This window comes from Lycium ferocissimum, chromosome 1, assembly GCF_029784015.1.
Source record: "Lycium ferocissimum isolate CSIRO_LF1 chromosome 1, AGI_CSIRO_Lferr_CH_V1, whole genome shotgun sequence".
Lineage (NCBI taxonomy): Eukaryota > Viridiplantae > Streptophyta > Magnoliopsida > Solanales > Solanaceae > Lycium > Lycium ferocissimum.
Genome location: NC_081342.1, coordinates 52,032,010 through 52,059,501, shown reverse-complemented (window position 1 = coordinate 52,059,501; position 27,492 = coordinate 52,032,010). Strand labels below are relative to the sequence as shown.

The 27,492-nt window shown below is 35.3% G+C and overlaps 2 protein-coding genes across 3 annotated transcripts; both read right to left on the bottom strand.

The window, feature by feature from the left end:
- Nucleotides 1-1,557: 1,557 nt before the first annotated feature.
- On the bottom strand, nucleotides 1,558-7,035 carry LOC132055353 (methylthioribose-1-phosphate isomerase). The gene is made up of 9 exons (XM_059447130.1): nucleotides 6,818-7,035; nucleotides 6,279-6,334; nucleotides 5,254-5,412; nucleotides 5,039-5,138; nucleotides 4,064-4,206; nucleotides 3,746-3,851; nucleotides 2,428-2,566; nucleotides 2,072-2,340; nucleotides 1,558-1,926 (listed from the first exon to the last, which is right to left on the bottom strand). The coding sequence occupies exons 1-9, from the start codon at nucleotides 6,884-6,886 to the stop codon at nucleotides 1,861-1,863; spliced, it is 1,107 nt and encodes a 368-aa protein (XP_059303113.1). The 5' UTR covers nucleotides 6,887-7,035; the 3' UTR covers nucleotides 1,558-1,860.
- A 14,153-nt stretch (nucleotides 7,036-21,188) lies between these two features.
- LOC132055343 (uncharacterized) lies at nucleotides 21,189-26,300 on the bottom strand. Of its 2 annotated transcripts, XM_059447124.1 has the most exons (3): nucleotides 25,843-26,300; nucleotides 22,376-23,040; nucleotides 21,189-22,080 (listed from the first exon to the last, which is right to left on the bottom strand). In XM_059447124.1, exons 2-3 carry the CDS (start codon nucleotides 22,981-22,983, stop codon nucleotides 21,396-21,398), a joined length of 1,293 nt encoding a protein of 430 aa, XP_059303107.1. In that variant the 5' UTR covers nucleotides 22,984-23,040; nucleotides 25,843-26,300; the 3' UTR covers nucleotides 21,189-21,395. The 2 variants fall into 2 exon arrangements, with proteins under 2 accessions (XP_059303107.1, XP_059303102.1); XM_059447119.1 differs by lacking the exon at nucleotides 25,843-26,300 and having other exon boundaries at nucleotides 22,376-25,533.
- Nucleotides 26,301-27,492: the final 1,192 nt, after the last annotated feature.

Here is a 27,492-nt window from a genome sequence, read left to right as displayed (position 1 = left end):
ACAACTGATATTTGGCCTATTAAGTTTCGAGGTGTGTTTAAATACATAGATGGTAATAGTTCAGGTAGAAAAAGAGAGAACAACTGATAGTTGGGGTGTGAAACTCGCGAAAAAAGTAATAGTTCAGTTGTGTTTTTGACCATTAACTCTAAAGAAAGTGATCATAATAGATGGATGCATGGCCGTAATTGAAAGAGATTGGACAGAGTGATTAGACAGAGGCGGATCAAGAATATAAACACCACTAATGCTCCCAGGTTTGTGTTATTTGTTCGTGACTGCTCCAATGTCAATGTTAAGCTGCATGTTTATTGGTTATAGTGTCTGGAGGATTCTATTTGACATGCATAGAAGTGCCTTTATTAGTTTTATATGGAACTCAATGCCGACATCGTTAGAGAGATTGTTGATATTATTGTAATCCTTTCTTCTTGTTGAAAATAATATTATTCTGATTCAGCCATGTATATATGCTATAAACAATAACTAAGGTGCTAGGGCATACCACGGAAGAGTGAATTATAATGAAATATGAAGTTAATCATGTTTTTATCTTACTAATGGATTTTAGTGTTCATTCTAATACGTGACAAAGGCTTAAAGAGCAATGACTGCTGCGAAATACTCCTTGTCAAATTTTATTAGCTCTGTCACTTGGAGAAGTATCAAGGAATTCTAATAACTTCTGTTTTTAATATTATGAATACATTTCCTGACTGACTAGTCAACTGTCTAATTAGAGAGCCAAGTTCATTATCTAACCGTCCTCCTTTGCAATGTTTCTGCATCGTAGATTCATGTTACTTATTGAAATATCCCAAACTTCTGCCTCATAGGCAAATTAACTTATGCACATTCAACTAGAACTTATATCCGATGAGAAACAAAAGTTTGACCCAACGAACTTTTTTATGTTAAGGTCATTTTTAAAAGATTTTGTTAAGCGGAGCTAAAAGTTCGAGAACACCTGTAATTTCCCGGTGATAGATATGTTTAAACTATAATAAAATGAGTTAACATGGAATAGGATGAATTTTAGGCAACCTAATCATTAGCTCCGTTTGTCTTTTAATCGTCCGCCTCTGGCGAAAATGTATAGGTACAAATTTTGAGATTAGGTAAAACCATTTTCTTCGTATAAATACTCGTTGGCTAACTTAAATAATTTGGTAGGTATAATAATGAAAATTGAAGTCACAAAAGGGATGTAGCAATTCAAGCTTAAGTGTAAAACAGTATAATTATTGAAAGAAGGAAACTATGTAAGCTGGGATTACCGTCCAGCTCTCAATTTGGTTTTCTGGCAAAGGATTAGAGGTTAATAAGAATCAACCTAGATAGGACATTAACAATCTCATGTGGGGCAGAGGATTTTAAGCCACTGGATTAGGCTAAAAGATCCATTTTAACCCTTCATAGTCCGTATCTCCAACTCAAGCAACAACATACCTAGTGTAATCTCCAACTCAACCCTACACTGTAATTTAGGGCCACCTTGTTTTATTTCATTTGAAATAAATTAGTCAAATTCAAATATCCAAACAAGAAAACCAAAGAAAAAGGAGGAACTACCTAATATTAAAATTGCCAAACGTTTTCATGTATAAATACCGATGCCAAAGGGGAAATTGGGTCTATTTTCAGTAAAAAAAGGCTTTCATTAGTGTACATGTTACTGTTATTTCCCCATAGTTATACCATTTTTTCCATTCTCATATAGGACTACAATACACCCAACATTATTGAAGTGAAATAGATGTTGCCTGCTCAGTACTTATTGCTCACTGTCAGATGGAGGGGTTTAGCAAAGTTTAAGAATACCCACTGAGAAAACATTTAACAAACCCAGCATCACGAGTTTCATGATGTCTTGCGCACAAACTCAGCAATATCAAATGTGTCCATCCCATTCTTCGCGATGACACCCTATTCAAATAGTTGTCACTTGTCAGGTTTATCATTCGGGTTACTTATTTGATATTGCCAAAACATAAATAGCATGGGGTGCGAAGTGCAAGTGTGGGGATAGATAGAACAATGGAAAGAGAGGCGGATATATCAATAGACTGACCTTTTCAGTTATGATTCCACTAATCAAACTAGCTGGGGTGACATCAAATGCAGGGTTCCAAACCGAAATACCAGAGGCAGCAACTTGTTCACCTAGTCCTCCTCGTGTATGTAACAGTTCCTTTGGAGATCTCTCTTCTATCACAATTTCTTGTCCAGAAGAAAGGGATAGATCAACAGAAGTCAAAGGAGCTGCAACGTAAAATGGTATACCATGATGCATGGCAGAAACAGCAAGGTTGTAAGTTCCGATCTTATTCGCAGTATCACCTGCAATAATATGTAAAGCTCCCCGTAAAACACTATGCAGTTTGAAACCAAAGGGCACAGCGAAAGTAACTCATAAGTCATAAGTACCATTTGCAGCTACCCGATCAGCTCCAACAATGACAGCTTTCACACGACCAGCATTCATCAATGCAGCTGCAGCAGAATCAGCTATAAGGGTGGCTGGGATGTTTTCATGAACCAATTCAAATGCAGTCAATCTGGATCCCTGATATTAAATAGAGAAGATGTGATAAAGTATCTTTTTCCGATTGGACGCCAGGTGCAGAATGACTCAAATGGTAGTCAAGACAAAATTAAACAAGCAAAGAAGCCTTCCGACAAGGCAAATCAGAAGTATTGTCCACCATCATATTTCGCTTGAGCATATCTATTAGGTATCTGATTCTTTCATACATGATTACTGAATTTGTAGTCAACGAGAATATGAATACATTGTTCAAGTGAAAAAACATGTATTTTCACAGCCTAATCTACTAAAGTCCAATCTTTTATCGCACTTATAAACCAAAATGCACATAAGCGGTCCCAATAGAAGAGAAGCACAGTATGATCGGATCTTCTTCTTTTACTCTTTCTATACTACATCTTTTTTTCTTTTTTTGTGTTGTTGTTGTTGTTGTTGTTGGTTCGGGGGTGGGGGTTGGGGGGGGGGGGGGTGTGGTGCGAGTGGTGGTAGCATTGAATTACAGCTCTAATATGGTATTCCTGCAAATAAGATGCTGATGAATTCAGAAGTTAAATAGCATTTGTTTAGCATTTCCTATAACAAAATGCTGATGAATACAGGAGTTGGGTGGCAGTATTACAATTGATTGGAAAAGCTGGCTACCAAGTTCAGCAAAAATAGACTAGAGACTTCTTCTTTTCGAGTCCCTTGTTTTTTCTTGATTTTGTATTCCATATATATCTGACATTTCTGTCCTGGGTAGTATATTTTAACCCATTTTTGTTTGATCCGAGTACAAAACACAAAAGCGAGAATCAAAGCATCAAATATTCTACCAGACAAATATTTAACACTAACCACACATAAATTACCAACAATATAAGACTCTGCTAGAACTGCCAAGGGGATGAGTCCACTTATGGTACCTAGAAACCACTTCACTCGGAATTACCAACAACAACAACAATATACCCAGTGAAATCCCACAAAGTGGGGTCTGAATTACTATAAACATTTATTATTACATGGCTATAAGTTAGCATTACTCTGCAACAGTGAAGAAAATGCAGAAACTCTATTTTCTGCGCGCAGCCTCGCAGGGAGAATATGCAGAACCATATTTTCTGCGCGCAGCCTCGCAGGGAGAATATGCAGAACCATCAATGGGTTAATTGCTATGACATTTGCTGGTTGAATAAACGATAGGCCATGCACTACCTGATTGAATGGACGTGTTTCTGTGCAGTATGCCCTTTCTAAAGCTCCGTCAGCATAAAGTGCCCGAATAACACCAAGAGCAGTTCCATATCCAGCTGTAGCAAGACTGTTGAGATATACGAAATAAATCAGAATTACCCCATATGGATATCTAATTATTATCACCATTGCTTTCTGTTGATCCTGTCACAGAATGATATATTGCAATTTCTGGGAAAAATAGAGTACGGAAGGAAGCCATGATAAGTCAAGAAGGATAAGAACAAGAACCAATCACAACATTGTAAATAATACAGGAAAAACAGAACTGGAGTGCACCTTCCTGTGTTGCAATGGGTCAAAATTGTTATCTTCTGAGAGTCTTTCAGGTAATTCTTAATAAAACTAGCTCCATATGACCCAATTGCCTTATTGGAAGTAACATCATCCTCCAGCATAACTTCAGCAGCTTCAATGTAAGCCTGATAGAGCAGATGAGAGTTAAAAGTGTCATGCAACAGACAAAAAGGATACGGCAAGTTACTACATTTCTATGGTGAAACTAAGTTGCACCCTCTTCCAGGCTAGTCTGACTCCATTACTGCTTAAGGGTGTGTTTGCTATGACGGAAAATGCTTTCTTGGAAAATGTTTTTCCGGAAAATAAGTTGTTTTCTTACTTATTTTCTTTTATTTAGTACATAAGCAGAAAATATTATTTCAAAAGCATTTGAATATAATCCAAGTAAACACTATGGAGGTAGGGTGGCGGGTAAGGTGTGGGGGTGGTGGAAATGGGGGCTATGGGGGGTGGAGGTGGGGGTAGGGTGTGTTGGAGGGTGAAGAAGAGACAATTAGTGTGGAATGCCACTTGTGAAACTTGTTTTCCCTAGTTACACTTGGGAAATCATTTTCCACATTTTTAAGGAACTTGTTTACCTAGAGGAAAAAAAAAAAAAAAAAAGGCAACCCGGCGCACTAAGCTCCCGCTATGCGCGGGGTCCCGCGAAGGGCCGGACCACAAGGGTCTATTGTACGCAGCCTTACCCTACATTTCTGCAAGAGGCTGTTTCCACAGCTTGAACCTGTGACCTCCTGGTCACATGGCAGCAACTTTACCAGTTACTCCAAGGCTCCCCTTCTAGAGAGAACCGTTTCCTAGAGAAAATGTTTTCCAAAAATTTTGACCAACCAAACAAGGAAAAATTGGATAACATTATCTGAAAATTGTTTTCCTCTGTACCAAACATACCCTAAGTTGTTAATATTTAAGCAGGATAGCTGAGCGTTTGTCAAAGCAAGACAGTATTACTACCTGAAAAACTGAATTGGCTTCTTTGGCTGTGGCAGCAGCCTTTTTTATAACTTCTTTAAGCTTTACTACAGCATCTGAAAGATTAACAGCTGTTGGCCGACTGCATGAAAGAAAGAAAATGTCATCAGATCCTTCAAAGAACCTAAACAACGTAGAATCTCAAAATTACGAGAGACAAGCAGACGAATGTTTTTGCAGTCCTACTTAAATATTACCTTGAAACAAGATACTCCAACTTTTTAGTTAAGAAAAATGATGCATCATCAGAAGTCCCATCAAACGAAGCTAAGTTTGATACTTCTACTGCCAAAGACAGGGCAGCAGCTATAGCAATTGCAGGTGCCCCACGGACAACCATTTCCTTAATCGCTTCCCTGGCACATATGCAGAAGACAAGTGGAAAAGATCACTCAATATTCAAAAACCTTAATAGGCATCACATCAAGCAGTGAATCCACATAGAAGGAAAAAGGGACGAGATCTTTTATCAGTGAAAACATATGCACTACCAAGAGCAGCAGTAATGTTTTATCAATTAAACTGCGCCTCAATACCAGACAAGTTGAGGTCTGTTATATGAATCATCTACAACCATTCCACTTATTTGTTAGGAAAAGGGTTAGTTTATGTGGGCGCCATGTTGGAAAATTAAGGCGGGGACACAGAGATTTAACGGATTAGAAGTTTGATGGCAAGGGCAAATATATCAAAAAGGTATAACGAATTGCAAATATAGCTTTTTTCTTTTAGAGTACAGGGGCAAATCTGACCCTTTTCCATATTTGTTATATAGTAGTACTTCCTCCTTCCCAATTTATGTGATATAATTTGACTAGGCATGGAGTTTAAGAAAGAGAGGAGGACTTTTGAAACTTGTGGTCTAAAACAAGTTATAGATACTTGTGTGGCTGTAAATCATTTCATTAAGAGTAAAATGGAAGTTTTAAGTTAAATTATTTCAAAATATAGAAATGTATAATTCTTTTTGGGAAAGACTAAAAAGAAAAGTGTATCACATAAATTGGGACAGAGGGACTACTACTTTGCTTATAATCATTCCAATATTACTGAGCAGGAACTTTAGATATACATGAAAAATGGCGAACTGAGCTATCCAACAGGGGGTAACATAAGTCATAGAAAATCACTACGAGAGCTCAGTAAAACAAAATTATATATAACTGCTAATGGTTCAAAAACACAGTAAATAAAGAATAGAAAAGAGGGGAAAAAGAATTACCAGCCATCTTTTGCATCCTTGATATCCAAATAAATGGTCTCTAGGGGGAGTTTTCTCTGTTTCAGAAATACTCAAATATTTAAGTCATAGGGAAACAACTAGTTACTCACTTTCATAAAGTTACAACCTTTTTCATGAAAAAATTCGAAAAACTTGATTTTTTTTTCTTCTTCTTTTCTAATCGACCAGACAAAAGGCAAGGAAATCTACTCACTCCGTCCCCATTTACGTGGCATCTTTCGAATTTCGAGATTCAAACAAGTCTTTCTTTAACCATAATTCTTTCATATATCTTTTAAATAGTTTGAATTGTCAATTACTGTGACTTGTTGTACTTTTAAAATTCAAGAAACTTAAAAGATTCTAATTCAGGGTCAAACTTAAACGGTTTGACACTCGAAATTCGAAGCATGGTGCATAAATTGGAAGAGTGGGAGTATTTCCAAAGAAGTTGGTTAAAAATGAAAAGCAGCACTAAAATAGAAAGAGTGAGTGTGATGAATTAATTGATTATTAACAAATAAAAGCAGAGAATATACTTGATCGAGTAGCTGAAGTGAGCCAGGCTTATAACAAATGGAGAGCAGAGTGTTGTCTCCTAAAGCCATAGCTTCTTGCAGGTTGGTTGTATAGAAGCCCTAATTGGAGTTTGTGTGGTTGGTTGGTGAATGAACCAAGAAGAATAAAGCAGCATCAACTTTTCTTCTTTTTCCTTTCCGAATTCCGATTCGTTCAAATTTTGGAAATTCTTCTTTTTCTTTCGTCAATTTTTTTAAAAAAAATATAAAGTCAATTCAATAAAATACTCCCTCTCTCCCCTAATAAGTGTGATATTTGTCAAAAACAAGCATATTAAGAAATTAATAATGTAACGTGAAGTTTATTAAATTACTTCTATATAATAAAAAATTATTTTTCTCTCTTGATTAAAACATGCACAAGTAGTAATTTTTTTGATATTGGGAATCAACAATATCAAGTTACTAGGTGGTTTTTTCAATTATCTCTTTTAGATGTTACTTTAACTTATAAGTTTTTGTCTAAGAGTTGAGTTGGAAAAAATTAGTTAATTTATGTCTTGGTTTCCTAAAGTGACTTATTATGAGATAAATTTTTTTGACTAAGGTAACACTTATTATGGGACAGATGGAGAAATAATTAAGAATAGAGACTTCCCTTCGAATTTGATTTATACCTGTTTGGCCAAGCTTCTAAAATCAACTTATTTTAAAAAGTACTTTTGGCGAAAAACAGTTTGTATTTGGCCAATTAATTAAAAAAGCACTTTTGAGCAACAGTTAATGTTTGACCAAGCTTTTAAAAAGTGCTTCTATTTGTATTTTTCTCAAAAGTATTTTTCAAAAAAGTGTTTTTGGGCAAAAGCTATTTTTTTAACTTTTGAAAAACTGCTTCTGCTACTCTCCAAAAACACTTATTTTCTCTCAAAAGCTTGGCCAAACACGTCACTTTTTTTCAAATAAGCACTTATTGAAAAAATAAGTACTTTTGGAGGGAAAATAAGCTTGGCCAAACAGGCTATTAGTACTTCCTTTGTCCCAATTTATGTGATACCATTTCCTTTTTGGTCTGTCCCAAAAAGAATGTCACATTTCTTTATTTAGAAAGAATTTAACTTTATGAAACGATTTACAGCCACACATTTATATAAAGCTTGTTTTGGATCACACATTTCAAAAGACTTCCTTTCTTTCTTAAATTCCGTGTCAAGTCAAATGATGCCATATAAATTGGGACGGGGGAGTAATACTAATCTTCTTATGATTTATATATCATATTTACTTATTTTATTTTATTTTATATTCTTAATAATTGTTTAATTTATTATGATTAATTTAAAAAGGGGAAAAGGGTCAAAAACTGAACCAAAATAGAAGGAAAATTGAACTGAATAGTAACCACTACACAATAGTAAGAACCAAATCAGAACTGAAATGTAAACCAAAACTTGCGTCAAAACAAAAACTTTTTCTGGACCAAAATTGTCTCAAAACAGAACCAAAATAGAATCAGATCACAAGTACAACTGAACCAAAATAATACCAGATCATCAACTGATCTAAAACTGAACCAAAATAGAAGGAAAATTGAACCAAAACAAATCAGTACCAAAATTTCTGAATTAAATCACATGTACAATGAACAAAAATAAAAGGAAAAAGCATTACAAATACACTATCAACTTCATATATTAACTAGGCAGCAAATCTAAAAGTTTGTTCATTACACTAGGGATGTCATATTATTAACCCCAAAAATATGCAACGAAAAGTGATAAAAAGACACCCCATTACCACAACCAACTACTGAACCATGCAACATAAGTTTGTGCCATCAACAACACTAACTACATCAATCAAAGTTTTCACAAAAATACACCAAGTTTCAGTTGGTACATCATTGCTTCATTGTTGTGCCTTGCCGTTACCCTTTCTTACCTTAATTTTCTCCACTCTTATCTGCTCCAACGGTCTTCCTGTAACATATATATTACCATTCCATGAGAGCCCTTTCGATGCATACAACTCACTTGATTTGCTTAAACCTCTAGCATCACCAATGAAATTGAGTTGTCTTGATTCAGTTAGCAGGGGACGCTTCTGTCTTAGTTGGAGTCTAGACTTCAACTCTGACACACCTCTTGGCCTCAAAAGGTAGATCTTCTTCAAATTCAAGTCCAGGATACTCAAAATCATTACTGTTGGGGGATGGACCAAATATGGATAGTCTAAAGAAGGACTGATTTGTTTGCACTCTTGGAGTTGGCATAAACACACCTTGTTTAGCTTTGATTTGATGGACTGTTTTGACTAGGTTGTGGAGCTGACAAGGGCAAGCTGTCCACCGTTACACCATCTGGGCATCTAGGAGGTCTTTCATCTACATTTTCTTGATCAACTATCCTATATGACAAGTTTATAACTACAAAATTCACAAGAAAATAAGATTTCTTGACCTCTTACAATATGAATAGAAGAAAATAGCTTTTTCAGATCTTTTATGTGTAAAAAATGAAGATCTCTTGCAAAAAGGTCATAAAACTAAAAAAAGATTTTAAAGAGCCAAAAAACCATTTCTCTCCAAGATTCATAGGATATTTTGATACATTATAAACATCTTTAATTTAGGACCACAAATTTCAAATTGTCATAAAATAAAAAAGCAAGCAATAACAACAGTGTAGACAAAGAGAGAAGAGATGAATTCTTTTATTTCTCTTGTTAGGGATGTAAATACAATGAAGAGAACCTATCTATTTATAAGGGAAAAGTAGCTTGGTCCCAAAGTCACAAACCCTAAATTTTCTACTAAAGATAGACATCCACAATAATAAATAATATTTATAACACTCCCCCTGGATGTCTATTTGAGAGATAATGTGCCTCATTAAAATCTTACTAGAAAAAATCCAGTGAGAAAAATTCTAGTAAAGGAAAAAGAGTACACATTTCTAATAATACGTCATTTGGTTACCTCATTAAAAACCTTACAATGAAAAACCCAGTGGGACAAAAGCCATGAAAGGAAAAAAGAGTACAACGTGTATTAACTCCCTCTGATGAGAACTTCAATCCAAAAACTTGAATCTTCACATCTCAATCCTGTGCACCATCTTCTCGAAAGTTGCAGTTGGTAGAGACTTGGTGAATAAATTAGTTATATTATCACTCGAACAAATCTCTTGCACGTTGATATCAACATTCTTCTTGAGCTCGTTTGTGGAGAACAACTTTGGTGAAATATGTTTTGTCCTTTTATGAATCCACTCTTTAGTTAGGCTATGTATGCTGCTGCATCTCCAGTCTTTGACTAGAGTTGTATTATTGAAATCACTCCAAGTGCATTCCTGACTTGCTTTATAAATAGAAGTTATCTTTATATGATTTAACTGTCATGTAGAACAACATTGTATGACTGTAACATAAAGGTATGACACTTCAGGACCAAATAATTTTGCAAGTTTCTCGTTTCAACTTCTTTCAGCAAATAATCTATTGCTTGTGGAAATTCTTCAAGAGTTCGAATAATATTCAGGTAATCAATTTATACTCATAAAGACATAAGGATAGTAGAGTCATGTGTACCCTTAGTCAATGAATACTCATTATGATAATTCGCATTCATATTGCTTGATTTAATCCATATAAGAATTATGAACAGATTTTTAGAACCTGTATATGCTTGTGCATTTAAAATTCTTCAAGAATTTTCACATAAATTTTGTCAAGTGACAATATCCATTAATATTTAAATGCATGACATTTTCTGATTGTCTGGATTGCAGGTCCAATAAGCTTTAAGCTTACCAAAATGAGTCATTTCACTTGATAATAATGTCTATGTTAGCATGCTTTATAGACATAGAATTTAGATCCTCACAATCTTTTACAATATTGCGCTATGTTGTACCAAAGATACCGTTGACGATATATCATTTGTATCGGTTCGCAATGTGACATAACTTATTGAGATCTCATCACTTTCATTATTTTAGGTACCTAAACCTCTCATGAGGTGTTATGTCGTATGCTCTTCAAGAGCACATGCCTCCTTATTATGACTAGTTTGATCATTTGCTCCTCTCCGTTTTCAAGGATTTTTTCATTTAGAACTGATTGATCTACCATGCTTCATGCATATTGTATACTTTGTCCTTCAGGGACATTAATGTAATAGGAGTATTTTGCAGCTAAAATATGAGACTAGTTTTGGATTAACAAATGCTTCCAACATTTAACTTGAATTACCTTTTGAATGAGGATCATACTAATGATAATTCACAACATATTTCTGTCACGGCCCGACTAGGGCTATGACGGGCACCCGGGGCTAACCACCGAGCACCACTTATTCTATTACTCGTCTGCTCTCATTCATATTTCTTATGCACAAAATCATGGAAACCTATTATCATTGGAAACATATTCACTTTATATACATAAGCCCTTCGGCTATCAAAATAATATATATACATATACAATGAGAAACTTGAGAGACCATACTACCCACAACTGCGCATCTACGAGCCTCTACTAGAGTGCTAGACATAGGGACGGGACAGGACCCCGTCGTGCCCAAAACATGAATATATACATATGTACCAAAAGAATAATCAATGGCACCTCCGGAAAATGGACTGCTCTCAATCAGCTAATAGCTCCTACGAAATTTATACGATCCGTATAATCAGGCCGTGTAATACCACCAGGCTGCACCCTTCTCTAGAACAAACCTACGGACCATTATATGGGCCGTATAATTTATACGGTCCGTACAAATGGCCGTACAACTGGGAAAACCCGATTGTTTGTCTACCTGTGGGCATGAACACAGCGTCCAAAGAAAACGGACGTCAGTACGAACATTGTACTGAGTATGTAAGGCATGAATGAAATGAACATAATAGAGAAATCATATGTCATAGGACGAGGATGTAACCTGCGCACTTTTTAGTGTGGATACATTTTATACATATATCATACTTAGCATATCATATGCGTTACCATAGCGTATACGTCATCTTATCATACATACATCATCATATCATTCATACATCATTATCGTTAACCCGCGTCCGGGTAACCCTCATATGCAGCCCACTAGTGGTGATCGTGTCCGGCCTTCCAGGCACGGTGAGACCATAGCAGCCCACTAGTGGTGGTCGTGTCCAGCCTTCCAGGCGCTGTGGAATCATAGCAGCCCGCCGTATTGGTGACATGTTCGGCCATTTAGGCACGGTGGAATCATATCATCATGCATATCATGGACATATCATTATCATTCATCTCATAGACATATCATGGCTTTATCATAACTTAGCATTACTATATATTTATCATCAAAACATACATTAGAACTTGAAAGCAGCTATAGCTATATCGGGGTGACATAAGGTCGTGAACCCCCGATTACGTTATGGAGTAATCATAAGCGTCATATCTCACCTTGGAGGGACTAACGTTTTAAGGTGAGTGCCCATAAGGAAAATATCAATGAATCATAGTCAACATCATTAACTTCGTAGAGGCATCATATTATGAACTCTAGAATCTTTAGACTTAAGCTCCTCATTATCAGTATCGTATTCGTAATGTATCTCTTATCTCATATGGCTATTCATGAACATAGGCTCTTAGTTTCCGGAATATAGGAAATTCTTGAAGAAGGAGGAAAACCATGCTATAAGACTCATGCCTTGGAAAGAAAGGTTTAGCCTTACATACCTTTGTCGTTTAACTATTCTATTGCTTGCTCGTTCTCCTTTAATGCACACGTTCTACCTTCAAGAGAATTCGTATCGACATTAGCTAAACAATTATAAAGACGTGCTTACTAAAGCTAGAGGAAATTGGGCAGCATTTCCTTTGTTTATACGACTTCCTCCATATTCCATATCAACTACCAAACATTCATAACAACAATCACAATATCATAAACAACAATCCTCATTCATTTACATTATTCGCATTTCACAATTTCCCTTCAATTCTCTAAAATCATGATCCTAGTTCACCATCACGTTTCTTCACATACAATGCTTATTCCATTTTCTAAATGTCGTTTGTAACCTACTTACCATCATCACATATCCATATTCATGATTCATTCTAACTACTACTCAACAATGGCACTATTCCCACATTTATGACCCATTTCATATATTCCTCTACAATCCAGGTGTTTCAACTTTACAATACTTCAAACATTATGAAAATACCATAAAACTTACCTTAGATATTGGAAGAATAAGCCTTGAGTGGAGATTCCCTTCTTACACCAAAAACCCTAATTCACTTCTCTTGGGATTTCTTGGTTTAGATGACTTTAATGAGGTTTCATACACTTGATTCACTTGAATTCTTGATATTGATCTTTGATTTCGTTTGTTTTCTTGTGGATGAAATATATGGAACCTTCTAGAGGTCTTGAGAAAAGATGAAGGAATGTGGGAAAATGAAATAAATGAAGTGAGATCACACTTATATAATCAGAACTTGTTCAGCTCGTCGGGACTTCCACGGACACTTATACGGTCCGTGGAACATTTCACGGTCCGTGTAACTGGTCGTGGTTCACCACTGGCCAGACATCATTTCTGCTGGGTGTTATACGGCCCCTTATACGGACCGTATAATGTTATACGGACCGTATAAGTCGGTCGTATAACTCCTTTTCCCAGAAATGTTCTCCGTCATTCGTTTAGTCTCCAATCCTTATGGAACCTTCTTAACACTTGTTTAATACTTCAACATCAATCTAAGGGACATTATAACTCTTTCCCAAAGCATCATTAGAACGTCATTAACTCTATACTCGTAATTCTTGTTCGACACACAACTTATGACTCGCTTTCCTTAGCAACTTTCTTCTCTTACCTAGAATGTCTTTGGAAATCTTAATTAGGACCATTAAAGGTTATTCATTTCTTATCAAAACATTGCACACGTCATGCCCTTCATTAGTCTATTCACTGTACGCTAACGGAAAATTTCCGAGGTGTAACAATTTCCTAGCTACTTATTCTCTCCCCCTTATGTTAGAAAAACTAACATACATCTTCTTTGGGGGAATCCATCTTTGTGCATCATGGTAGATTAATTAATCATATACCACACATAAAAAATTGTTAGATGAAAATATCTGGTTCCTAACCCTGAACCAATTGTGAGGGGAGAATTTATCATAATTTATTGGTCTGAAGCATACAAGTGATGTTGTATACAATATATCATATCTCAGACCAGCACATGAAGCTTTGTTCTCATAAGCAAGGCTTAGCTATTTAGTGGAGGCATTTAACGTCAAACCGGCTTGGATGTAAACCAGTATTATCAGGATGGATTGTCTTGATTACAAAATCTGAAAATTGTGCTCTTAACTCAATAATTTTGAGCAAGTAATTTTGTACATGTCAAACTGTAGGTCGGCAATAAACGCACATGTGATCATCTCATTGATGCATCTATTGAATATCACATAACAGGTGACCGGGCCCATATTCACCTTTTATATTTTTTTTTCCAGAATTTAGGGAATTCAATCACAACATTAGCCAGTATAATCAACTTATCATGAGAACAAACAACAAATATAAATTCTTGAAAAATCTTCTAGTTCTTCAATATATGTCAAATACTTAATCTGCACATCATGTTTGAATCGGGATGGCCAAATAGCCTGTGCCGACTAATAAAATTATTTATACTAGTAAGCTTCAAGTTTACCATGTCATGTGCTATTTGTTTTAGTAAACTTCTGGTTTACTATGACATGAATTATTTTTTGTACCAATAAACTTCTGGTTTACCGTGACATGTGATTTCATCATGCTTATATTTGTGTAGTATAATTTGGAGAATAAAGAGGGTAACTAATCACGTACATAGTTCTTACCCAATATGATTTTGAAGATATTTAATCCCCCAATCATTTATAGCTTCAATATGATAGTCATTTACTTTAGTAAACTTCGGGTTTACTACAACTTGTGTTTTGATCATAACACCTTCGTATATTACACTCTAGAAATGAATGACATAATAATATATAGGCTTTTCAGGAGCTTTTAATTTATTCCTCATAATCAGATATTGTTTGGACACTATTAGTGCCATAATTCTTGTAGACAAATAATTAGGCTCTTCTGGACCTTGATCATTAGTTTTGTACTACCAAATATTGCTTAGACACTGCTGGTGTCATGAAAGAGAATTTGATTAGATCTTTCTGATGTCATGTAAGAAAACAGTAAACAAATTTAATTTTAAAGATAACAAATTCATAAATAACGAAAAGTAAACATTATGTTCTAAACTTCAGTATTTCAAACATCTCCTTCAGGGAGATTCTCTAGTAACATATGAATATTTTGTATCTTAGCGGTGACCACATAAATGTTATACCCTTGATCAAGAAAAATACATGAATATGTTATTTCCTTCAAGGAAATCAATAACAACTAATCATGCTATCAATGTGGTTATAATAGAAAATATTCTACAAAATCTATTTCATTTGCCTTGGAACGATATATAATAAAAGTATCCAAGATGATTTGACGTACGACAGGTACGTGCAACAATGAACTTCATACCACAAAGTAATATCTTTATCCTTTGTTATTTTATCTATTCAGGAAGTGTGTTTTGGTATTTTTTTCATTCACTTCGAGGAATGAAGCTTCGCCATTTAAATGCGCTTTATACATAATTTTCAATAGCTCATTATTTTTCTCTTTTCAATTAGAGTGAATAGCAATAATATGTAGTTAGTAAAGACATAAGTTGACAAACTTCTCTACGAGCACCACGATTTGTCTAAACCGTCAAATTTTCCAGTTACAATGTGTTATGCCCAGAGGCGGATCTAGGATTTGAAGGCGGCGGGTGCCACAATTTTTTCAATGTACATCTTGTTAGGAACGTGTACTGAGATCGGGTCCATCTCTTTTTAGTTTATTCGAGTCAACTTAATAGGTTTTTTTTTTTTAATTTGCAAATATGAAATTACATCTCAAAAATCAAGAAACGAACATAATTAGCATCTTAAACAAGGAATTGCACCCATTAACAACAGAATTAAAATCAACATTTTCACCAAGGGACTTGCATCTCTTATGTATATTAAAAAATGAATTTGCACAAGTAAAATAACATCTTCAATAAGGGAATTATACCAATCAAAATAAGAAAAATAATAAAAAAAAACTCTTCAATAGGTAAATACACCCCTTAAGTAAATTGGAATTAGATAAACTACAAGTTCTCAAAAATAAATCATAAATTTCATATTTTTTCTAAGCGATTAACTTACGAAATTTCCATCACAATTTAAGTAGCAAAGTGATTTAAATTGAATTTAACAATTATAGAATAGCATAAATTTTTATAATACACTCCCTCCGTCCCATTTTATTTGTCCATTAGACTAAAAATATATGTCCACTTTTACTTGTAAGTTATATAGTTTGAAAAATCAAGACATAATTTACCATTTTATACCTATTTTACCATTATTATTAAGTATTCCAATTCATTTCTCATTTTATTTATTGCTTATTAAGAGTGTCCCAAGTCATATATAGACAAGTAAACATGGACGGAGGGAGTAATAAACAATAGAAATAATAATTAAAAAAAAATTGAATTTTGATCTCAATCCAAAATTCCATTGAGACCCAAGTTTTTCAATTTAAATACTCACAGATTTAGATTAAGAGAAATGCTTAATTTAAGGGATTTTGAAGTTTTTATTTGTGTGTTCTCGCTAGAGATCACAGATAAAATAATAAAAAGAGGAAAGGCAATATAAATAATAAAGATAAATAGAAAATTAGGAGAGCGAAAAGGAATTCGGTACAAAGGAAGTAAAAAGCACAAAGAAAAACGGGAGTCGAAAAATGTTTAAGATAGATTCAAACTTGTGTCTACCAGCCGTGGCACCTTTGTCTAATTTAATACTGGGGGTGGCGGGATCAAATAATTAACTTAATTTAAGCAAATTACAACATAAGTATATAAAAAAATTATTAATTTAGGGGGTGCCATGCCACCCCACCCCAAAGGGTGGATCCGCCCCTGCCTCACTAGATTATATAAGCACAACTTAAAAGGTACTGACAATTGCCTCTAGCAGCAATACTGGTTAATGAGAATATACTTGACTATTCTCCATATCATGCAATTTCAATAACAATTTAGCCATATAATGTGAATAACTAATATTCTAAATACTATAACTGATTGAAAAAATAATTTCGTATCTTCTCAAAAGACACATAGTGAGTTCTTTCATTTAGTTTAGTTAGATAAGAAAATTCTATAGTAGCACATGAATCCCAAACGTCCAAAGTGATCTTACAGAGACCAAATATAAGAAAATCAGTTAAGCCAACATGTATTTCCAACATGAGATGAAACAGGAAGATAAAACTTTATATGAAAAGACAGAGAAAAACATCAACTAAGTTATACAAGGATTACGACAATAGAATTTCCTGTGGGTTCTATTTGTTGGCGTAAATTGGTAACAAAATTTGGTACGAAATTTGCAGTAAATGAATTAGGCACATGATATAGCTCATTAACACACCTTGAAATAAGTTACTCAAAATTGGTGCGATAATAACAAATAGAATATGAAGACTGCATAGAACACTAACCTTCATACTGGAAGTACTTTTAGGAATCTCACTTGAAGATGTGATTAGAGACTGCTTCGGGGTAAAGTTTTAGAGTCTTACTATTTCGGGAGTAAATTTTAGATTTACTACTTCAAGAGCAAAATATACAGTTTTACTACTTCCGGAGTAAATTTTAAAGTTTTACTACTCCAGGAGTAAAGTTCAAAGCTTTACTATTTCACAAGTAAAGTCGAAAGTTTTACTACTTTAGGATAAAGAATATTATTCAGAATATTTCTTGTCAATTATTATACCTCTTCTGGAGGTGAGGCGTGATATTTTCACAACGTAACGATAATCATATCTTCAATTGATTAAAATAAAACAGTCCAATGGATCCAAATAGATTCCTACGAATTTATCGCAATATGGACATTTAAAAGCACACGGATGCAATAGTCCAACAATGCTTCTATATGCTTTTGAAAATCAAGCGCTAACACATGTATGTTCAATGCGATAAGCTTATACTGTTGAAAAACTAGATATGCATAAGTGATGCTTATTCATAGATCCCAATGATATGAAAACATAATAGTCCAATGGATCCAAATTGATTAAAATAAAACAGTCCACACCTTTTCAAAGGCAAGGTGAATACTCACAGTGGCTATTGGTACGTTTGTTCAACCTCCAATTTCTTAGACCGATGATAACTATAGGTTACCTTTCCCCAAATCTCAAGATCTTTTTAAAAGTAAGTGTTCAAGGCAGAGTCTCGTACTCAGGGGCGGATCTACGTGTAAGTGAGGGTGTTCACTCGACACCTTCGGCAAAAAATTACAGTGTATATATAGGGTAAATTTTCGGTATTTATGTGCATATATTAACTTTTGAACACCCTCGGCAAAAAATTACAGTGTATATTTAGCTTCTTCTTTTTTTTCGAACACCCTGGATGAAAATCCTGAATCCGCTACTGCTCGTACTGATAACGTGTTATAAAATAATAAAGTAAGCAAGAACAATATTGAAGACAAAGAGAGAAGAGAGGAATTCTTTTATTTTTCTTGCTAGGGATGTAAATACAATGAAGAGAACATATTTATTTACAAGGGAAAAATAGCTTGGTCTCAAAGTTACAAATCCTAAATTTTCTACTAAAGATAGACATCCACAATAATAAATAAGTAATATTTATAACACAAATGTCTTTTTTTATTTCTTAAACTTTATGCTAAGTCAAACTAAGACACTCAAATTGAGACGGAAGGAGTATCTATTTTTCCAGCTTTCAGTCAAGAAAAAAATGTCAGAAAAGAAGTGCTCATACTGGTTTTGATAAGTTGTTTTAAGTAAATAAATATGTAAATTGTTGTTTTAAGTAAGTAAATATGTAAATTGAACAAAATCACTGACTTGACTAATAAAAATTGAAAGACAGATGAGCGAAAGATTTTGAATTTTCACACATATATTTTTAGATTTCCATTTTAGTAAAAACAAAAACAATACGAATATAAATAAATAAACAAATAAAAGAAACTGCCAATCTCTTAACAGTCCCAACCGCTTATCAGATGCCTTGCTAGCTCTCAACGAGTAGTATTATATTATAGACTCACTTAACTTGAATCACCGTTGAAATCTAACAGAAACCAAATGGCTTTCTTCAACATTCATACTTTCATCACTCTCTCTTTCTTCTTCTTTCTACTTTCTTGCCATTCCTCCACCCCCTTATCACCCCCTTCCTCTACCCATGCTGCCGCAAATACACTCCGTAACCGGGGCTACTCCCTCTTCGCTTCCACCATCATCAACAATAACAACTTCTCTGGCACCATTTTAGCCCCACCAGACTTCACTTTCTCCATTTCTACCCCCAACATTTTACCCCCTTCCTCTCTTCTCCTCCATTACCACACTCTTAACACCACCCTCACATATGCCCACCTCTTGTCCAACATCAATGGACAAATATCAATCCCAACTCTATACAATAACAAATGTCTCTTCTTCTTCAAGACCCCTAATGGAGAAATATCAGTTTCTGAGACCAAGAACTCAAATGTGGGGGCTGTTAAAATCAGACAACCTGATATTTACGTGGATGATAATCTCACCGTTCATGGAATCGACGGTGTATTAGACCCCACGTCAGCAAAACCATGCACTAATCAACAAGTGGTTAATCGTTCTTTTCTTGATCATGCAATTAAAGCATTAAGAAAAAGACGGTTTACTGTTACTGCTACGGCGTTGACTATTAAACGGTCAGAGCTGTTGAGTTTGACTTCCGTTACCGTTTTTGCGCCTTCTGATATGGCTTTGTTTTCACGTCCTGACGGTTTCCGTTACGATTACCGTCATCATGTTGTTCCACAAGGGTACCGTTTTGGTGATCTTGCGAAGGGTAGTATGGTAATTGAGACTCTTGATTCGAATAAGACATTGGTTGTGAAATTCGTTGAGGGGTTTGTAACTGTTAACGGCGTTATTGTTAATGGAACGGAGGTTTATAGGAATAAGTGGATTGTTGTGTTGTCTGTGGCGATGTCGTTAGATGACGCCGTTGATTCCGGCAGCTTTGCACCTTCTCCGGCGCCGTCGATAACGGATATTCCTTTTTCCGATGAGATTGTTAACAGCAGTGTTGAATCTCCGGCGCCGGCGATTATGAACGGTTTTAAAGGTAGTTTTCAATCTCCGGTGCCGGCGACAATGGAAATTCATTATCCTAATGAGAGAATTAATGCTTCTATCGCCGGAGTTCAATCTGCCCCGCCGATGACAGTTGAGATCCGTCATCCTGATGAGATAACTAACGGCAGTTTTCAATCTCCGGCGCCGTCAAAAACGGATATTCGTTTTCCCGATGTGATAGTTAACGCTAGTTATCAATCTCCGGCACCGGCGACAGTGTACAGAATTAATGCTTCTATAGCCGGAGTTAAATCTCCGGTGAATGATACGCGGTGTGTGCTTGGAATAGAAGGAGGGGATCTACTTTGTGGGCCCCATGAGCGCCAACTACAGGAGAAGGAGAACCTGATTGACCAACACGTGGCTCATTCTCCACCGTCTGATGTAAATCAATCTCTGCCGTCGATCTCAAGTGATAGTGTTGGGGAAGAACATAGTAGTAGGAGGAATATTATTGATCAGAATCATCAACATCATTTAAACATTGCTGATGATCTCTTTTTTTACTTCTAGATTCTGATTAATTTTTTGTCGTATTAGAGAACCTCTCTCTATTTTTGTTCAATGTGGAAATTTTGTATATAGAGGATTACACTTCTCAATGATATAGTGGATTTGAACGTCATTTCATGTTTTCTAATTTCTCATTTGCTTCCTTTTCTTTTTAACTTTTTTGTTTGTTAATTTTGGTGAAAAAACTGAAACAAGAATCAAAAGTGATGTACCTATTCACACAAATTTGATCCCATGAGAATTTGAATTAATTGGTGCAGTAAAATGAATTTACAGAATGGTTAGATGAAAAAAATACATTATTGAACTAGGAGAATGCAATTTCAAATCAGATTTAACACTGACATCTTTTATTTCCTTTTTAACAAGTCTAACTAGATGCTACTGTTAACTAATACATATGATTAGGTGGAAAGTTCTGTTTAATTCTCAATTAGTGGGACTGAGGCCATTAATAATTCTTTCCCTTTCAATTCAGGTACCCTTTCTTTGGAAAAATTACCCAGAGACAACCACTTCTTTTCTGCTTTTCTTTTTTACCTTTCTAATTTTTCACTTCTTCATTTGTGGGACAGCCATTAGTGTATTACAGTTTATCCTGTATGCATTTGACAAGTGTTAAAATGGAAATGGGTACATCTTCCAGAAGAGAAGTAAATATAGATCAAAATTCTGTACAGCAAGTCAAGTTATTACAACAATTTGGGAGAGATACGGGGGTTTAGAAAACCAGTATGACATATATGTATATACGTATATCACCAGGAATGGCTAGCACTTCTACGGAGCTTTCTGTGAAAAGGCCTGCATGCTTCGATGCTCAGATCAACTGCAGCTGCAAGAGCCATGAAAATGGCAACATCCTCCACACAGGTGACATGTCGCATGGCAAGCTGCACAAGGGGCTTGCTGCATTTCCCTTCCCCTTGCACCCGACAGCTCATGACAAACCCGCCTGCTGCTGGACTTAGTGCCGCATAGTCTCCACTGCCTCTTGGACTATGCAATGGAGTCGATGCTGCTCGTACCTGTCTGTCCGTGTCTATGTAGAACTCCCCACCCTTTTCAGCGCTGATCAAGATTTCAGACATGAGAAGATCCCCGTGTTCCTGACCCTCGGATAGTAGATGAAAGCGACAGCAAATGGAGTCTCTGATCCCACCACGTTCACGCCATGCTTCAAGCCTTCCCCATGGCTGCCAGCTTTCAGGCCTGCAAACATCAGAACGAACAATCAACCAAGCTCCTGGGTTGGATCTGGCCACCCAATCACGACCTGTTGAAGGCACAAAAGGAGTTGTTATGAAGGCTGCTGCAACAGCCGACCCAGAGAGATCATGTATCTTCACCTTCCATCCTTTCCTCTCTCTTTTTCCAATGTCCAGCTCGGAACCATCAAAAGGGCTAGACCAAAAATTACTCAGTGGATCTCGTGGAGATACCCTGCAAGTTCAATGTAGCAAAAAATATTTACATAGGCCCAAAAATGTATGGTCCCTTGTGGAGGCAGAAAGCAAGATAAGAAATGATAACCCTACTACAGTTTACAAGAACTTTTCTAAATTATCTTTAGCAAGAGGAATAATAGAGGAAACAAGAGATCCTGGAAATAAAAATGAAGCGGCTTAAGTTCAAAACTTAAGAAAGAAATGCATGTCTCCAATGTATATAGTTTTCATCCATGTCTAAAACATGAAGGGAAAAGATTCATCCATCTAGAAGAGAGAAAAAGTTGTACCAGTCTTGGCTAAACTTGCAACTAAAAATAGGTTGCTTGATGGTTCCTTGAAGCTGGACAATTTGAGGACTTAGTTTGGTCTTATCTTCAAACTGGAAAACATATCTTGGATCGGGGTCTAGCTTCACTCTCAAATGAAGCTCTGCTCCAGGGCTTCCATTTATCCACTTGCTCTTGCCAATGCGTATCCAGCCATTGAACAGAATGACTGGTTGTCCGTCACCCCACTCAGGACCTACTTCCAACTTAAATGTCCCAATCTGTTGCCTTTTAATACCAACACCACAGTGAGTTCCTTTGCGTCCTCTGAAAACAACTATCTCCAGACATGCATGATGCTTTAATAAACAGCCAGGTGTCAGTAACGCTTTCAAATCAGATTCTTGAAGATAAAAACTGGAAGCGATATTGTTAGTGTCTGGAGTAGATTCAGTCGAAGATACCAATGGAATCGATGCTGTTTGCACAGGGAAACCTCGAAGACGGATCTCGCACACACAGGGAAAAGATAATTCACTTCTCCTAGATTTTGCACCACTTAAAGGTGTCCCAGGCATTCTCAATCCAAGCGATCCTATTGAGAGCCTAATGAAGGCCTGAGGATTCATTCTGGTCAAAAGACACCCATTTGTTATATAAGCGTTTTTCCCACAGTTTACAAAATCCTGTCAAGTTAACAGCGATCAGGGTGTATTTAGTAAATTCTGAACAGGCATCAAATGATAAATCTCATTGACCGAGAGAATTAGCTCATTTTCTATTGTTTTCCTAGAACTTTACTCAAGGAATGCTAGGCTTTCGCGTTAATATTGGTTGAAAAAGTTAAGAAAAAGGTGTACAGAAATCTTTCTGTAAGACCTGCCACACGCTAGAATTACATACTTGAGACAAAGATTTCTATAAGCTTGAGGTAATCTGAAGTTGCACGACTGATACAATATAAAGATTGAAAAACAAACATGCTTCATATATATGTTTTGAAGTTTCAAGTTGGTCATCTTAGAAGATTGGAAATAGAGTCTAGTTGGCCAGATCATAAATAAGAAGACCAGAAGAAGGACTACCAGTTGCGTTTCTTTACATTATCTATACAAATAACACCACAAATTATTCTCGCAACCAGCAAAAACTGATGATCATTTGGAACAGGAGATTTCTAGATTTTTGCATATGCAGATATACTGCAATTTTTGACAATGAAATTTGACAATATATCCTGCCGACGTTCAGCTTTATTAGGTGCATTCTGCCGTGTGAGAAGATGAACATGTATGAGCAACCCCGACCATCTATTTATTAACTGGTCTGAGAAGATTAAATGTTGTGGTTCCTATATGAACACTCTTTTTTGGCTAATCCGCAATTTTGACTAGCAGTATATTGTATGTAGTACAAGGAAAAATAAGGTATTTCTCCTGACAGATGGTTATCATAACTGATAAATTCAACAAGACATTGATAGTGAACACCTTTCAGAAGTGGACAAATATAATATCAGTATATCTAGCAATGCCGATGTACTGATTAATCCTGGAAACTCTGTAGCAAAATACTTAAGATTAAATTTCAACCATAAGAGGATGCAGCAAAATAGTTAACTAAATTTCAACCAAAAGAGTATGTGTTCACATAATTTTGTTTACAATCAAATGGAGAATAGATTAGCAAAATATGTGCACAAATAATCTAGTAAATACTACAACCAAGAGGTGAAAACGCAATGCAAGAAGAAATATCATAGCCATGTAATCCAGAAAGACTCTGCAAATAAAATCCCTTCCTTTTGATGGACTTCTTATGTAATTCACATTTCTCCAGCAAAATGTGGTCACACCTCTATATAATGCAACACCATAATTTTTGTGTCCGTTATACCATTGCAAGGAATACAGTTGTAGCCCGACTAAGCAAATCTATCCTTTTCTTTCTTTTTCCAAATCCATGCAAATCTCTTCTTTGAGGATGACAAATAAACACAAAAAACACTCGCCTATCACCTTTCAAGTAGCAGCGAAAGGAATGCACCATAGTTTATGAAAGAATAGATACTCACATAAAGTTCTAAAATTCATTAGTTGTAATGTAGCTTGCTCACTCAATTATTTTCCCCTACATTCCTACAGTGGCAAAGCCAAAAGTTCTGGTATCGGGATTACAAGAATGGCACACTTGGGATTTGAACCTACGTCTTAAAGTAATTTCAGAATCCCCTTTTACCACTACATTAGAAGTTTCTCTTATGTCAAGGGAATTCAACAACCTATATATACAAAAAAAAGTTGATATTCCCTATTGTATGGGATAATTTTTCAATGAAGGGGACTCAATTGAATCAATTTGTCAATAGGTGGCTCTGCCACTGCTTGAGAAGAGCAGCCAAGAATGAAAAGGTAAAAGGAAAACCTTATAATCAAGAAAGACTACTACCCATATGAATACTAACTAAAGTACCAAAGTCACAATACCTTATGCAAACTGGCCACTTCTTGAAGCTATCAATTATGAGCTGTAAAAGTAAAATCCTCAGTTTCATAATCCATGCATTACTCTGTTTCTACTTTCCTCATTATTTCATCTTCTTCACCAAAAATAAGGTAGAACCTTCAGTGAATCTGACGTATGTTGCATTAGTTTGTGCCATCACGGGAAGAAGTTAAAAGGGTTAAATAAAGTTTATCTTGAGCTATAATTTCCATGCTCCCAAAAACCTCTTTATGTACTTCATCATAATAAATAGTGGTACTAAAGCTATCCACAAGTTTGTATCACAATCCATTTTTCCCTAAAAGCTCCAAGTTAACTTTTAACTAAAATATCCACTTTGAATACTCCTTTCTTTTCCACCTATACATAATGAACCACATTTAGTTTATCTTTTAGTCTCAATTGAGATATATACAAGAATGTTCTTAATCTAAAGAACTTCTCAATTTAGCAGTCTAAATTTCCCAAAACTGACGATAGCTTCTCATGGAAATTTCCCCTTGAATTAACATTCCACTAGACATACCGTTCATATTACAAAAACCCCTTTAATTTTCAATAGTTCTGTTCTGTGCTTCACGTTACAGTTGTCTTTAAAAGATTCAAATTCTTAGCCATTAACTGTGCTTGACGTGTTCAAACAAGAACTATACATTGAAATAAAGGAAAATTACAGTCAAATATCATTCGGCCATCTAGTTCACAAAATATGTACACAATGTATAAGTACGTTATAATTTATACTAAACATATTTATCTATACATACCATTACAGCCAAAGTGTATAGGCAGTGTATATATACTTTGGCCATGTTTGGTAAACTAGATGGCACGAAGGGTACATTTCGATAAGTTTCCCCATCAATAACCTCCGCAACTTAATTTTTACTAAAAATTAAAACGAGCAAAATCACATCACCCCAAAATATCATGGTTTAGTTAACAGAGTAATAATATTAAAATAAAAGAAGAAAAAAGCCCACCTATTATGAAGCTTTCTCTTCCTTTTGGGGCAAAAAAGAAGCCACTTTTGAAGCTGCAACAATCCAAATTCTTTAAAATATCCTGATAACTTTCTCAAGAAAATGAGATCATTTCAATATAAAGAAACTAATATCCCAAAAATACAAGGTCTCTTTCTCTCTCTCCTCCTAGAAGATCCAATTATAATAATCCTTAAAAAAAAATAAACAAGAAAACCCCACTACAAGAATATCATGCATACTGTTCATGGATCACGAGAAACGCCATATTTGTATATATATGGATATATATGGTAAGTGTAGAAACACTTCTCTATGTATCAACAATCAGTTAAACAGGGGAAGAATAGGAGAGAGAGAGAAATAAGACATCATGGGGGTTCATTATTTACAACGAAATAGCCGGAGAAAGTAAAGGATAATTATTCCTTTAATGCGTACCATAACAAACAAACAAATACTTGTGCCTGCATGTTTAATTGCATTATTATATCGGATTAATAGTATTGTAGCATTTTTAAAGAAAATAATCGTATATTCCCCCTATCCTAACTCGTGTGATACATCCGTGAATTCAGACATACAATCTTTTAAGGTCTTTTTTACATATTTAGAAACTACATAAAAATCTTTATAAGTTATACATAATAATTAATAATTTAAAATATTTAAAGGATATAGGGATAAATCGCGATCTTCTTATTTAACTTTTGAAATTGTATCACATAAATTGAGATAGATAGAATAATAATTTTAAGGACGATTTCTTATGTTTATTCAATTTCCTATGAAAAAGGACAGGTAAATAAATAAATAATTTTAAGGAATCACAAAATTAGGATCCCAGTAAATTCCCAAGTGGAAAGATGAAGAGATGTTTATTCTTGAACAACGTTAGATTTTCAAGACCATTATTTATATTTTTGCTCTTGCTTTAAATGCGAGCTAATTGGTTATTACGAGCTCTTCTACATTTTACAGTTATTTAAAAGTTCTTCACCTTTTACAGTTATACCTTTTACATAGGAGTATTTTTTCCTGAAAAATATGGTCCCAATATCCTTTACTAATAATACAAAGCTTTTTACACTCTGTATGGATGGTTGTTTTCCGTGTTTCATTAATGTACAGTATAGCATGGTACAATATGGTGTTGTATTATATATATTGTACTGTATTAATGAACACAATATTTGAATAGGCTGTATCGTTTGTTGTGGTTTAATAACATTTTTATTGTTTGGTTTGACTGTATGGTACTGTATAATGACATGTAAGTTTACTAAAATATCCTTAACTCTTAATTAGAAATTAATTTATATATATTAATAAAACTCAGGTAAAGGATAAAATAGAAAATTTAAAAAATAAGAAGGTGGTGGGTGGGGGTGGTGGAGGGGTGGGTGGTGTGAAGGGGTGGGGGTAGTGCGTGGTAGGGTGGGGGTGAGTGGCTGTGGGGTGGTGTTGGGTCTTTGGTGAGGGGTAGTGAGTGGGGGGTAGTGGGTGGTTGTTACACCTCGGAAAATTCCCCGTTGATGCACAGTGAATAGACTAACGAAGGACACGAAGTATTCGATATTTCAATAAATAAGAGATAGCATTTGATGACCCTAATTGAGATTTCAAAGACATTTGAGGTAAGAGAAGAAA